General features: G+C 53.6%; 4 protein-coding genes across 4 annotated transcripts; 3 read left to right on the top strand and 1 right to left on the bottom strand.

The window, feature by feature from the left end:
* Positions 1-471: 471 nt before the first annotated feature.
* CKM354_000722000 (uncharacterized protein) lies at positions 472-2169 on the bottom strand (the record flags this gene model as incomplete). The annotated part of the gene is made up of 3 exons (XM_044802563.1): positions 472-914; positions 965-990; positions 1064-2169. The coding sequence occupies 3 exons, from the start codon at positions 2167-2169 to the stop codon at positions 472-474; spliced, it is 1575 nt and encodes a 524-aa protein (XP_044658498.1).
* A 1014-nt stretch (positions 2170-3183) lies between these two features.
* CKM354_000721900 (uncharacterized protein) lies at positions 3184-3982 on the top strand (the record flags this gene model as incomplete). Its single annotated transcript, XM_044802562.1, has 4 exons — positions 3184-3220; positions 3277-3367; positions 3706-3898; positions 3950-3982. The coding sequence occupies 4 exons, from the start codon at positions 3184-3186 to the stop codon at positions 3980-3982; spliced, it is 354 nt and encodes a 117-aa protein (XP_044658497.1).
* A 2170-nt stretch (positions 3983-6152) lies between these two features.
* CKM354_000721800 (uncharacterized protein) lies at positions 6153-7254 on the top strand (the record flags this gene model as incomplete). Its single annotated transcript, XM_044802561.1, has 4 exons — positions 6153-6330; positions 6736-6846; positions 6900-7027; positions 7096-7254. The coding sequence occupies 4 exons, from the start codon at positions 6153-6155 to the stop codon at positions 7252-7254; spliced, it is 576 nt and encodes a 191-aa protein (XP_044658496.1).
* An 801-nt stretch (positions 7255-8055) lies between these two features.
* On the top strand, positions 8056-9870 carry CKM354_000721700 (uncharacterized protein; the record flags this gene model as incomplete). The annotated part of the gene is made up of 1 exon (XM_044802560.1): positions 8056-9870. One exon carries the CDS (start codon positions 8056-8058, stop codon positions 9868-9870), a length of 1815 nt encoding a protein of 604 aa, XP_044658495.1.
* Positions 9871-12212: the final 2342 nt, after the last annotated feature.

Genomic DNA, 12212 nt, shown 5'->3' with positions numbered 1-12212 from the left:
CTTTGCAACATTGCAAGGAAACCGAGTATACCCTTCTCCTTGTCGGCATTGTTTGGACGTTTGCTCTTGTCTCATGTGGTGTTAAGGTCGATATTTATCTTTTTCTGATCTATCATTTTGCACTCTCACCTCTCTCCTCTCTTTCTGCACGGGAACTTGTGATATTCTGCAAATTGTTCGATCTAGAGCTGGTCTTTTGAGCACGCTTTTGTCGTCCGTATTGGAGTCGATCGATAACGAAAGTATTCATGTCGTGTGGCAGCTCGAGAGGTCTTGTTGGGAGAAGGAGAACTGAAATGAGCGGGAATTTAATCTGCATTGCTTTTGATGGACGGTACGTCCTAAGATCTATCAAGACGCATGTTTTCGTCCCGATCCTTTTGATTTTGCCGGCTGCGGGCGCCTCCTCATATGCCACTTTCGAAGCCCTGTGTGAGATCAGCTCCGTCTGGACATGCTGATGGAAACCCACTATCGCTTCCCCTTCAATTCCTGATCGACGGCCCATCCATACTTCTCCGCTTCCTTTTTCAACCCAGGCAGGCGCTGCTTGAACTCCTTCTTGTCGTACTCCTGAATCTTGCTTGCTCCTACATGCTGCACACGGAGTCTGGTCGCTCTTGGTTTGACGAGGTTGGCCAGTTTTTGCAACATCGCAATGCCCTGTTGTTTTCTGGCGACCAATTCTTCGGCTTCAGAAAGTGGTATGAGCTGTCTGTCGTTTGTGTGGCGACCTATCCAGCGATCGGTAACCAGACCATGTTCGAGAATGAGAACCATACTGGACAGGTTGTTGGCTTTGAGCAGGGCATGGACGCAGAATGTGATCGCCGATAACAGCCGATCGCGGGCCATGGGTAAAACGACACCAAGGCGCGAGGCAGGCGACGTTAGATCTAGGATTGCGCCCTCCACTGCTTGGAGTCAGTTTGGTTCTACGTATGGGTGAAGAAATGTGGTTTACGGTAGTCTTCTTGCATGCCTCGATGCCTGCTCACAACGGAAATTCCTGGTCAGTATGACTATGAAGTCGTGTAATCATTCTGTCTCGAAGGGTACTGACCATAAAGGTACATGGATTTCTAGACTTCGCAGGTAACCGATATTCTGCGACCCGATCGTGGCCAGGAAAGATTCCAATTGCATCCAGGCACAGGTGGGCCAAGGAAACCTGAATGTGTTCCCTCCGTAGAGCGCCTCGGCTGCCATCCCGTGAAAGGATTTCGATACCCTCAAAAGGCCTGTAGTGAGTCCGCGACATGGCCCTCTAAGTCCACGAGTTTTGTTTCCCCGAAGCTCGAGGGCATCCTGGAAGGGACCACAGTCATGCTGCATTGTTTGTACTTCGTTGATCAATTCTGGCCAGTTCCGTGGGATTGTGTAGCTCCTTTGATCTTCTGAATGCAGGGGTTCCGTAGCGCTTGGAACCCTACTATGGCCATGCACAAAGGAGCGTAGCCATGTGAAGTCGATGAGGATCGCCTCGTCTTTGACGAGCAAGTATGAAATGATACGAGTTTTGACTTTGTCCGGTAGGTCCTGGAACCGGAATGGCTTGGTGGGTTTTTGGCTTGTGGGTTGTCCCCTATGGATACGCCTCTGCCCGAAATCGATCTCGCGAACCTGTGGTCCTGATGTTGTCTTTTTTCGCTGCCGTTCGTGGTGGGTGCGCGAAGACCAGGACTCGTACGCAGCAGACGCGAAGCCTGGCGCTCTGCTGGGTGGCCGATTGCCAGCTGGAGGGACATAGCGGTCAACGTCCACAACACGCTCCCTGCGCCGAGCTTCCACCAGAGCCTCGTAGGCGAAGTCGTTCTCTCGCGTGTCGAATTGACGTCGTACTACCTGCGGTATATTCGGCGGCGGACGACTAGAAGCGGAGAACTTCCCACGTGTCGAGTCTGAAGATATTTCGTCCAGCGGCGTCGCTAATGTGCTTGTCAAACTCGAGGAACTCCAGTCGCTCCCATGGTATACATCAGCCGCAGGGGACGAAGCTCTTGAGAACTTCGCTCGCTTGACTGGAGGCTCTTCCTCCATATCTTTCGGTCGTGCCTTCCTCATTGGGGATCCAGAATCTGCTCTCGTGGAGTGGCGGCGGGCATCTGCAGCGGCGCCTTCTATTAGCTCGCTCAAGGCGAGCTGAAATCCGTCATCCGATTCCGCCATGCGCGCTGACACTTCACTGACTGTATTGAGGTTTGTAAGTTGAGAAGGAGACGCCAGGTGCAAAGGGTTGCTTGCAGCAAACGCGCGGAGCTTTGAATTGGACGTGCATATTTTATGCAGGAAGCCGCGTAACAAGTCGATTCTGCATATTGGAACTCATCTCATTCGCATGTCAACTGAGAACGGACTGCAAATGTGAGAGCAGCCCGTAGCGTCTCACATTTCATAGGCACGCGCATAACTCACAGCCTGCTTTGCACCTGGTCTCCTCGCCCCGCATCGCTATCCGCGACTGCATAGGCCGAAACGTCCTTTCTGCCCCGATGCCATGAGTTTACCACTCGATTGAGTCACGAATGTCCCATAGCGCGTGGCCCTCCGCATATGCTCCCAGCATGCAGCGTCCTCCGCCTCCCCTGATCCTGCCGCTCGCATGCACTTCTCAGTCACTGATGCCGAGCCACATGGCTCGTCTGGTATCATCTCATTTTGAGTGGAGTTTAATCAAAAGTCTTTCCCCGTATCACGCCTCTCTCCTTCCCTTCCTTCATGAGTTCGCATCGATCTCCGCCCAAATCTTCTCCATATGCTGTCGCTTCTTCTTGGCCACTTCGCGATTGTGCGCAGTTCGATCGAGTCGCGCCGCTCGTAGGCACTTATTCACCTCGGTTTTCGCGTTCGTGCACATGCCCATTGACTTCCAAAGAAATCCTCGGGCATGGCATTCTTCGAGGGCCGTCATGAGCTCCTCGCAGCCTGCTTCCGATGAGACGAGCGCGTAAGAGCGAGTGTCATGTTGAGCACTCACCATTCTGATCTTCGCGGTGCAAGTGAGGATGCATGATACTAGGCGTAGTTGTGTCAATGCTGTTGTCGTGAAGTTGAAGGCGAATGGTTCTAGAATGCAGGATGTCATGGATGCCGGGCAAATTGTTAGTCAGCAAAGTTCCTCCGGTCGATGTTCACTCACGCTGAACGAATCACCACAAGCACATTTTGATCAAAAGCATCAACATGTCTCAACAGCAGATATCTGCGAAGAAGCAGCAAGGTATTTGGCCCGAGCCACAATCCGTGCGAAGCCACGTGTACTGATCGATGTCACAGAGCTGCAAGTCCAATATTCCAATTACAAGGAAACGCTTCAAGCCATCGCACAGAAAATCGGCGATGTGGAGCAAGAAACCGAAGAACACAAGTGAGTGCGCTCTCAGTACTCGTTTGCATCTCAGCATGCCATTGTTGCGGTGAAGAGCACTATCCGGACCATTTCGCCTGCAGTCCAACTTATCCATGGTGGCTCACGGGAGGCCAAACCTTCTTTCACCGCCATCCATGTACCCTTCTGAAGATCACCTTCCCCAGCCTCCTCGGTGTACGCGAACGAAGCCACCGCTATAAATGTTGTATGAACTTTACAACTATAGCAGCGGGAGTGGCTCATGTCGCTTAGCGCTTCGAAACGCTTGCGCAGCAGCGCGGCTAGGGAATATGCAGGGCTCTTGAGTGACAGATGATGCTGACAGCTCGATGCAGGTTGGTGCTAGAAACATTGACGCCATTGCCTGGCGATCGCAAGTGCTTCCGTATGATCAATGGCGTTCTTACCGAGAGGACTGTGAAGGATGTCCTGCCTGCTCTCCAGACGAATGCGGATGGTTTGAAGAAGGTCCTGGATGATCTTGTGAAACAGTATACGAACAAGCAGACAGAGATGGAGAAATGGAAGGTAAGATTTTGCAGTGAGTGATCTCATTGACACGTGCTAATTCTGGAGCAGAAAAAGAACAATATCCAGGTCGTGCAGCAATGAGCAAATGGAGGTCATTCTGCTTTGAGCAGATTGGACTGTGCTCGTCTAAGTCTCAGTGCATGGAAGGTCTCAGAGTACCAGACAGTGTAACAGGAGTTGGCACCTCAGGCTCTGGTCGTTCCGGCATATGCTAAGGGTCAGCATGATGCAGTCAGTAACCACAACCTGCTCGCACTCTAGACCTACTCACCGTTGGACGTCATCATCTCGGCACGACCAGATCTTTGGGAGTAGGCCACGACATCGATGAATCACTTGACGATCATGAACGGAGAAGATTGCAGTGGCCCGAGGTGCGTCTGCTCGGCAGTCGCCAGATAGCACATTCGGGCCGGTGCAAGCATGTTGTTCGGCGAACATCATGAGCCGAGTCCTGAAGAACCTACTTCGATAGATGCGCTGTAAACGGACCCCCTCCGTCAAGAGGCGGTAATGGCCAACCGAGCGATCCACCTCACTGTCTTGTTTCTCCCCGCTTCTAGACTCCATGTTACGGTGGGCTGTCACCCAACCTATTTATCACGTGACGGGTGAAGCATGTCTCCAGGTACCTGTTTATCTGATGCGCTGTCAACACGAGCTGCACAATGACATGCCCCGGCGTGGAGTCGGTAGCGTGCCACACCCTCTTCTCTGCGTCCGAACACCCAGAACATGGCAGAAAGCCAGGGCTTGCCAGTTTGGTGGGAAGGAGGAAGAGGCTTGCAAGCAGCCTTATGCACAATGCGCTGGCCCGGTCCTCTAGCTGTGCAAGCAGATCCAATACTCGCAGCCGGAGCATGGAACGCATCATTGATTGGCCTCAAATCTCCAGTAAATGCTGTCAGGGACCGCCTTGCGATTACTGGTCACTCCAACGTCAGGCTCTTGCCCATTGTGATGTGAAGAGAAAGAGTGTTGTCGCGGATCAATGTGTGGTATCGTCAACACTCGTTGAGCTCGTCTGGTCTGCGCCGCCGGCCATGGCTACGATGCCAACACATAGCTGCACGCTAGGTAAAGGATGCAACAGTTGGGATGGTGAGGATCACAGAGTAGTGAAGCTCCTCGTCCGAGCCATGACAACATTACTCCGCCGCGACTTGGGCGCTCATGCATGACATCGTGAACACGCGGGATTTCAGGTGCTTCGACATCCGCAGCAGGACCCGCGTCGCCCGAAGCTGCGCAGAAGCCGGGAGGTGTCGCGCATGGGACAGCATGGCCTGTCTTGCGGACGCACGTGTGTCGAGCCGTCGGCGCACGCGAGCGCGATGCAGAGATGAAGTCGAGCGGGTGCACGTCTGTCCCTGCCGGTGTGAACAGCTCGAGGCGGACGGACGGCCGCCATTGGCCAGCGAGGGAAACTGGCAGCCGCAATCCGCTCCCGCCCTCTCAGACCTCCGCTCGGTTCAAAAGGCAAGCTCTTCGCATTTTCTCGAATTGTTCATTGGCTCCTTGTCACACTGCTGCATACAGGCCTCCGAACGAACGACACTAAGGACCCGCAGGTGCGCCGCTACACGCGCTGCTCACGTACGACATCGCGAACACGTCGGACAGCGCGCGCCCATCCCACCCCAGCCAGACCGCCGCAGGGCTTGCGCCAGCTCGCATCAATCGGCCTTTCGTCAGCCGACGTGTTGGCATTCCAGTTCAAGCAGCGGCCGCTCCGTCAGCAGGCGCAGCAGCAGCATCACCGCACAGCGCATCCGTTGGGCTCTTGTCGAGGGACGTTGTAGCTAGCTCGCTGCCCGTGTGGCGCGTCTGTCGTGCTTCTCTCGGCGAACCTGTGCTGTGCCAAGCCCCCTCCGAACCATCTGGCGCATCGCCAGCAACGCAAACTCTCGCCTCGCATATCGACAGTTCGCGAGCTTCTGCTGCATTGCTGCCGCGCGAGGATCTGGTGTACTGCACTTCGTTCGGCGGTACCTGCCGCCATACACGCGCGCATCGATCCAACGCCTCCGGATCGCGCTGTGCTCACCGCTGGCCTCGGGCTCCACGCAATTGTGGAAACACACCGCTCTGCCTGCAGCAAACTACGACAGATCTATCCTGCCGGCGTCGGCAACTAGATTTCAGCTGCGCCTAGCTGCGTCTTCTGCATCACAGGGGTGGTGTTGACGTGTTACCAGCGAATCAGTGACAGCACACGCTTACACAAAACGGGTCTGTACCTCAATTAAAGATGTCGCAGTCCCCAGAGAGAAACGAGGACGAAGGTCCGGCCACGCAGACGCCCGAGAACAATGAGACTGCTCAGCAGCAGCCTGACCAACCCGAAGGAGAAATGAATACTCGACCAGAAGAACTGGGCTATGATTTCGAAGTCAAGGAGCAGGACCGATGGCTCCCCATCGCGAATGGTAAGTCTTGCCTCGATGATGTTGCCTGTACTCCCCCAAACTCCTGTAGCACCTTGCGTCCCACGATGCACCGTGCTACCCTAGTCGCGTCGTGATTTGTGCTCTGGCCCTCTTTTGACAGCCTGCACGTCGACGAATGCTCGCTCTCAGGCGTGTGTCGTCCACATATAACGCTGCAGCGCGCGTCTGGTCTGCACGTTCGTCGAATCAGAGGCTTCTTGACCAGCCCAGCGATCTGCAGCCTACGTCTCGTTTGCCGCCGACTGGACGACCAGACGACACGAGACAGCACCATGTCAACATCGCCGCACGCGTCGTCCTCCTCTCCGCAGGCGTCGCACCGCGCAAAACATCCGAATCGCAAGAATTTTGATCAAGATGCTAACATACATAACTTTGCACCAGTTGCCAGGATCATGAAGTATGCACTTCCGGAGAATGCCAAAATCGCAAAGGAAGCAAAGGAATGTATGCAAGAGTGTGTCAGCGAATTCATCTCTTTCATCACGAGTGAGGGTACGTTTATCCGACGTTTGCTCCATCGAGGCATGCCTAACGCAGCGACACAGCTTCCGAGAAATGTCAACAGGAGAAGCGCAAAACTGTCAATGGCGAAGATATCTTGTTCGCGATGACGTCGCTTGGATTTGAGAACTATGGCGAGGCACTGAAGATCTACCTTGCCAGATACCGAGAGGTGAGTGCTGAAACGCGGTTCATCAAGCCACACATCCCCTGCATGTTCGACCACTGACAGTTCCCCAGAATCTCGTCGCTAAGGGCGGCGACAAAGCTCCTAATGCTTCTGGAGGAGCGGTGCACGATAGCTCGGCGCCCTACGACACTAATAATGGACTGGGCGGTGGACTTGAAGGCGGGGATAGCAGCACTGACTTTGCATATGGTGCGACTGCTCAGTACTAGACGCTTCGGGCGTCAGGGTGGTAACCTAAGACTCCTGAGGACACCCTGTCCGTTGTTCGCTGCGTTCCCGGCGACGATGTCTCGCCGAGCATTGCACCCCGCTGGAACGGATGCGACCCTTTGTGACCTCCACACATTGGGATCGAGCGGATCCTACTAGCATGCTCTTGATTACTGGCTACTCTTTCGGCTTGGCCTCTGTTTGTGTCTTATCCCGGAACGGAGCCATCGACCTGGCGGACAACAGCCTTCAGGCATTCGATATGCCAGTCGACGAACGTTCGGAGGCTTGCGGCGATCACGGCGTTCTTGTTACTGCGCAATTCATTAACCAAAACTAAAGAAATTTTGAAGAATGGAGTGAGGAGAGATTGCTTGGATACAAAGCACGGGTAGCAGGGAATGGTGAGCCTGGATAGATGGCTACGGACTGCTCGCGCAGGTTAATGAGGCTGTAAATTAAAATTATACCCAGAAACGACTGTCGTAGGCGGGCGGCAGGAAATGAACAGAGAAGGACATCAGACGATAGCAATTGTATGCGATGGTTTTACCTTACTCTCTTGTCGTGTCTCGTCTGTCGAGGCGTGCATGTACGCGAAATCCCAATGCGCACCGAGCCGCCGACCCATGACGCGCCCGACGCGTCGCGACTTCTGTACTTCACTTCGAGCCGTTGATGAGCTTAGGCGTCAAATCTCACAGAACGACACGCCGACTCGGAGCTTTCGTACCGAATAAACACATTCACCTGATGCATATCGTACGTCGCATTCAAAGCAGTATTACTGCATCGCCAATATGGTTCAGCTGAGCAAGACGAAAAGCAGACTGCTGCGTCAGGTTCAAAATCGGCCGCACGCTTCTAGCGATGATCATGAGGATGGTTTAACAGCAACTCCAGCATTCAAATCGATTCGTTCGAACCCGGTGGCCAAAGCTGCTAAATCGTCGCTGGGGCCAGTATATAAGCCTCCGCCTCAAACACCACACTTCCAGATCAGGCCGAGCTCTCCGAAGCGGAAGGCGCCAGAAGTCATTGAGCTGTTAGACAGTCCTCCGAAGAGACCGAAGAAGGAGTTTCTTACTGCTGCAAGAGGCGCAGCGGCGAAGACGAAGGCGGAGAAGAGCCTGCCGAGTCCTGTCACGACAGATAGTCCGGAGAGCTGGCGAAGCCGCAGGGACACCATGCAGACAGAACTGGACTTCGATGCGGATCCGCAGAGTAGTGATGATGCTGAGGACTCATATGTAAAAGGTGGAGGGAAGAGGGACAGCAATGGAAGCACAAGTACGACGAGGACGAGTTTGGGAAGTACGAAGTCTTTGCCGAAGCAGACAGAGAAAGGGACGAAACGGAAGAACAATGAGCAAGAGAGGAAGACGGCGACTAAGGGCCGTGACTCTGGCTTCCAGCGTGTTGTGCCAATCAACCCGCTTAGCTCGAGGGGCAATGATACGATCAGCAAGAAGAAATTCATGAAGACGCCAATGATGCCGAAGACTATGGGCGACGATGAGCTGGATAGTAGCGATGGCGAGATATTTGCGGAGTCGCATAACATATTTGCGAACAAGAGGCAGCAGCGAAGCAATGTTGCGCCTCGATCCTCTCAGCAGGGTTATGGGACTAAGGGGAATCGCAACCGATTAATCCAACCCCCGAAGAGACAGCGAAATGAACAGTCGCAACCGGTTGCCCCTCCAGAGACGGTTTTCAAGAAGCTTGATTTCCAGGAACTTATGTCATCGCAAACGGTCCCAGACAGCTCACATGCCGAAGCCGATGACTTGTCCGAAGAAGATCTGGTATCTATACATGATCCTGATAATGGTGAACCAGACCCGGACGATGGCAACGTCACATGTACGATCTGCGATGAGCGCGTCAGGAGGCTGCTGAAGGAGGAGTTTGAAGACGAGGTTCTCGACACCAGGCCGTGGAGCTACAAGTGGCAACAACGATTTTGCACATGGCACAAGAGGAGGACCGTGCGTGAAATATGGCAACAAAGAGGCTATCCTGAAATCGACTGGAGCAATCTCAGAAAACGGATTTGCAAGCACGACAAGTTTCTGTCAGACGTTCTGAATGACAGGGTTGAGTCGCACCACCGCGAGAAGCTAAAGGATCAGAGCAAAAACGGTCGATCTCGGCAGAAAGATATTGTGGCTGAGGGGACGAGCAAGTTCACGATGGGATACTATGGTCCTCGAGGCGAAAGAAGAGTCAACGAATACATCATGAATCGCTTCGCCGATGACCTCCGGAGACGATCGACCAAGGACAAGCTCATCCTCGCTTCGGGGATCCAAGGCGGGGTGAATGGTTTCGTCCAACTCGTACTGGCTCCGCATCTCGCGGAATTGCTCGTCAAAGAAGACCTCAATCTGACACAAAAGGACTGGGGAGCCCGAGCGCGAGAGGTCTTGACCGAGAGTACGGAGATAGGGGAGCTCCTGTTTCCTGAGGACGAAGACAAGTTTGGCGACGACGCTTATAAGCATCATATTGTGCAGGAAGAGGATGATGTGCTTGACCTAGGCACTGATGGCGAAGACGATCAACATGAGCGAGGCAGGAGATCGGAAATCGAAGTCGTGGAACTCGATTGATCATGAAAGTTGATCTGTTTGGTATTTATCGGGCACGGTAATGTTTCTGCTCCGCTAGCATTGCATCTTATGGTACATAGTTCTTTACAGTGAGCTGAATTAGCTCTGTGTCCCTTCGGACAGGACTTCGTCGTGGCTTCTGCTTCCATTCCTTTACTGCTGTACGGTCTGCTCCCACCGGCCGGGCTTCCTGCCGTCCGCGCTCCCAGCTTTGTCTGACGGTCTTGTTTCATGCGGTAGATGTTGCCTCCGCATAGAGTGCTTGCCGTCTCCTGGATCGCTGTCGAAATCTACCGCCGATCGGGGACTGTGAATGTCCCAGGCATCCGCCCCAATGCTGTGTTGTACAAGCCTCCAAAGATGCGCGAAGTGCATCTCGGGGTATTGACATGCGCATTGCTTCTTGCAGCGCTCCTGTCTTGCTTGATTCTCCTATCGTCTGATGCTGGCAAATATCTTGCTCTTGTCTTGTCTGCTCATGCTTGTCCCTTCATCCTTGTTTAGTTCCCGCTCAAGTCCTCTGCTCTTCTTAACACTCTCGAATGTCGGTCCACTTCGCTCTGGATCTCTTTTATTTTCATTTTGTCCAAGTCGAGCTTCATTTCTTTTCCATCTTCTGCGCGTCTGAGGTTAGTAATTTCGTCCTTGACACGTCGACTATGCCTGATGTAGACATACTGAAAGATAATGATAACGTCGCTGGTTTATTCGCCATTGCTTTCGGTAACAGTTTCACATCAATGGCCATCGTTGATCGGGCATTGGGCGGGAGTTGTGCAAGGAAGTTGCGTGCGGTTTTGCCGGAGCGGGGGTTGAAGGGCGAGAAAGCTGTTGTTATGGCGGTGAGATATTTTGTGATCATTTTGGCGCTTTTTGTCGGTGGCTATGTGGTAGAGAGGGAAGGGCGCTGGGTGGAACAGTGGGAGATGGGGGAGTTGTGCTTGCGGAGGAGAGCGGGAGTGCCAAGAGATATTGGTGGAAGTGGCCGTCCTTCCTACAGTGCTTTGCTTCCTTGCGTTGCTGCGCTGGATCTGCATTATAACGATATCTGGACAAGGCAGCGCAGACAGCGCCATGATTCTGGTATGAATGGAGATATGCCCAAGCCGCATTGCATTTGAATATCCGCTGCTCCGCTGCTTCGCTGCTACTGTCGAACCCTTCCTCAGAAGTCCAGGTGCAAGCTCACGCGACTCAGCACCACTTGCCTTCCATAGTCAACGGAACGCGCAAGACCGTGAGTGGACAGATCCCTCACCAGCGACAATGCATCTGCCGTGCGGTAACTGGATCCAGCATGCGACGCGCTGTGGACTGCTGAATAGTAATCGCATTTTCTCCCACGACTATCTCGTCCGACGAGCTTCTCCCACGACTAACTCACCACGGCCTAGATTGCCACAGACGTTCAGCTGCACCTCGCCGACAGCTCAAGAAATGCTAAGTGAATTCAACAGATCAGATCTGCGCTCATCTTTGCTTCTTGTTGTAAGTCATCACTTCATGAGTCGGACAAGCTCCATGGTCCATCGGTGCATCGTTACTTGTACCGCTACAGCTTTGTACAATTGCCAGCGATCGGACTTGAAGAAGAAATTAACATCGAATTTGTCAATGGGCTGATCACAAGCTGGAGCTGCTCAACTTCACTTGGCGCCGGCGAACAGGCCGAATCAAGGCCCGCCCACGATACTTGCGCTCATGTCCGTACGCCAAGGTGAGCCTCATGCGCCACCCGATAAGATACAGGGACAAGCAGCGTGGCCGCCACGAACCAAGCGCCTGGCATCAATGAAGCACATAACCAGCAAAGTCAAGCACTCGTCGATTGTCACGAACCTAACAATCTAGCGCACGTGAGCATAGCCTCGAACAGCAGCACTCCATTCTGTGACAGAGCGACCGAGACCAGAGCAATCGATGCGCTGCGAGCTGTGCAACTGCAGACAGCCCCACTTTTCCCCAGCTTCGATCCCGAAACCGAAAAACATGCTCCGCACCATTCAGATCTAGGCCTGCGCCAAAGTCCGCTTGAACAGATTGGGAAGTACGCTATCTCTGGGACGAACTCGTGAGAGTCTTAGACCGCAAAGCCACATTTTGTGCCGCGGGACCGGTACCATCTAGCAGTAGGTCTCTTCCTGGTAGCTGTACATCTGGGACCATCTTTTAGCCTCTCAGCCGCATCGTGGTCTACGAGCGTTCTATGGACGTTCTGTTCCGGGCCCGAGCGTTGCGACAGCCCGATACTTTGATAGCCTCGCCTTCACGAGCGCCTCGAACACGCGATGTGCGAGCGGCGGCATAGCGGCCCCATATTTCTCGGTTACGATGACCAGGAC

The sequence above is a fragment of the Cercospora kikuchii genome (genome assembly GCF_019650295.1).
Source record: "Cercospora kikuchii DNA, contig_00004, whole genome shotgun sequence".
Taxonomy (NCBI): Eukaryota; Fungi; Ascomycota; class Dothideomycetes; order Mycosphaerellales; family Mycosphaerellaceae; genus Cercospora; species Cercospora kikuchii.
This window is presented reverse-complemented; position numbering and strand designations above follow the sequence as displayed.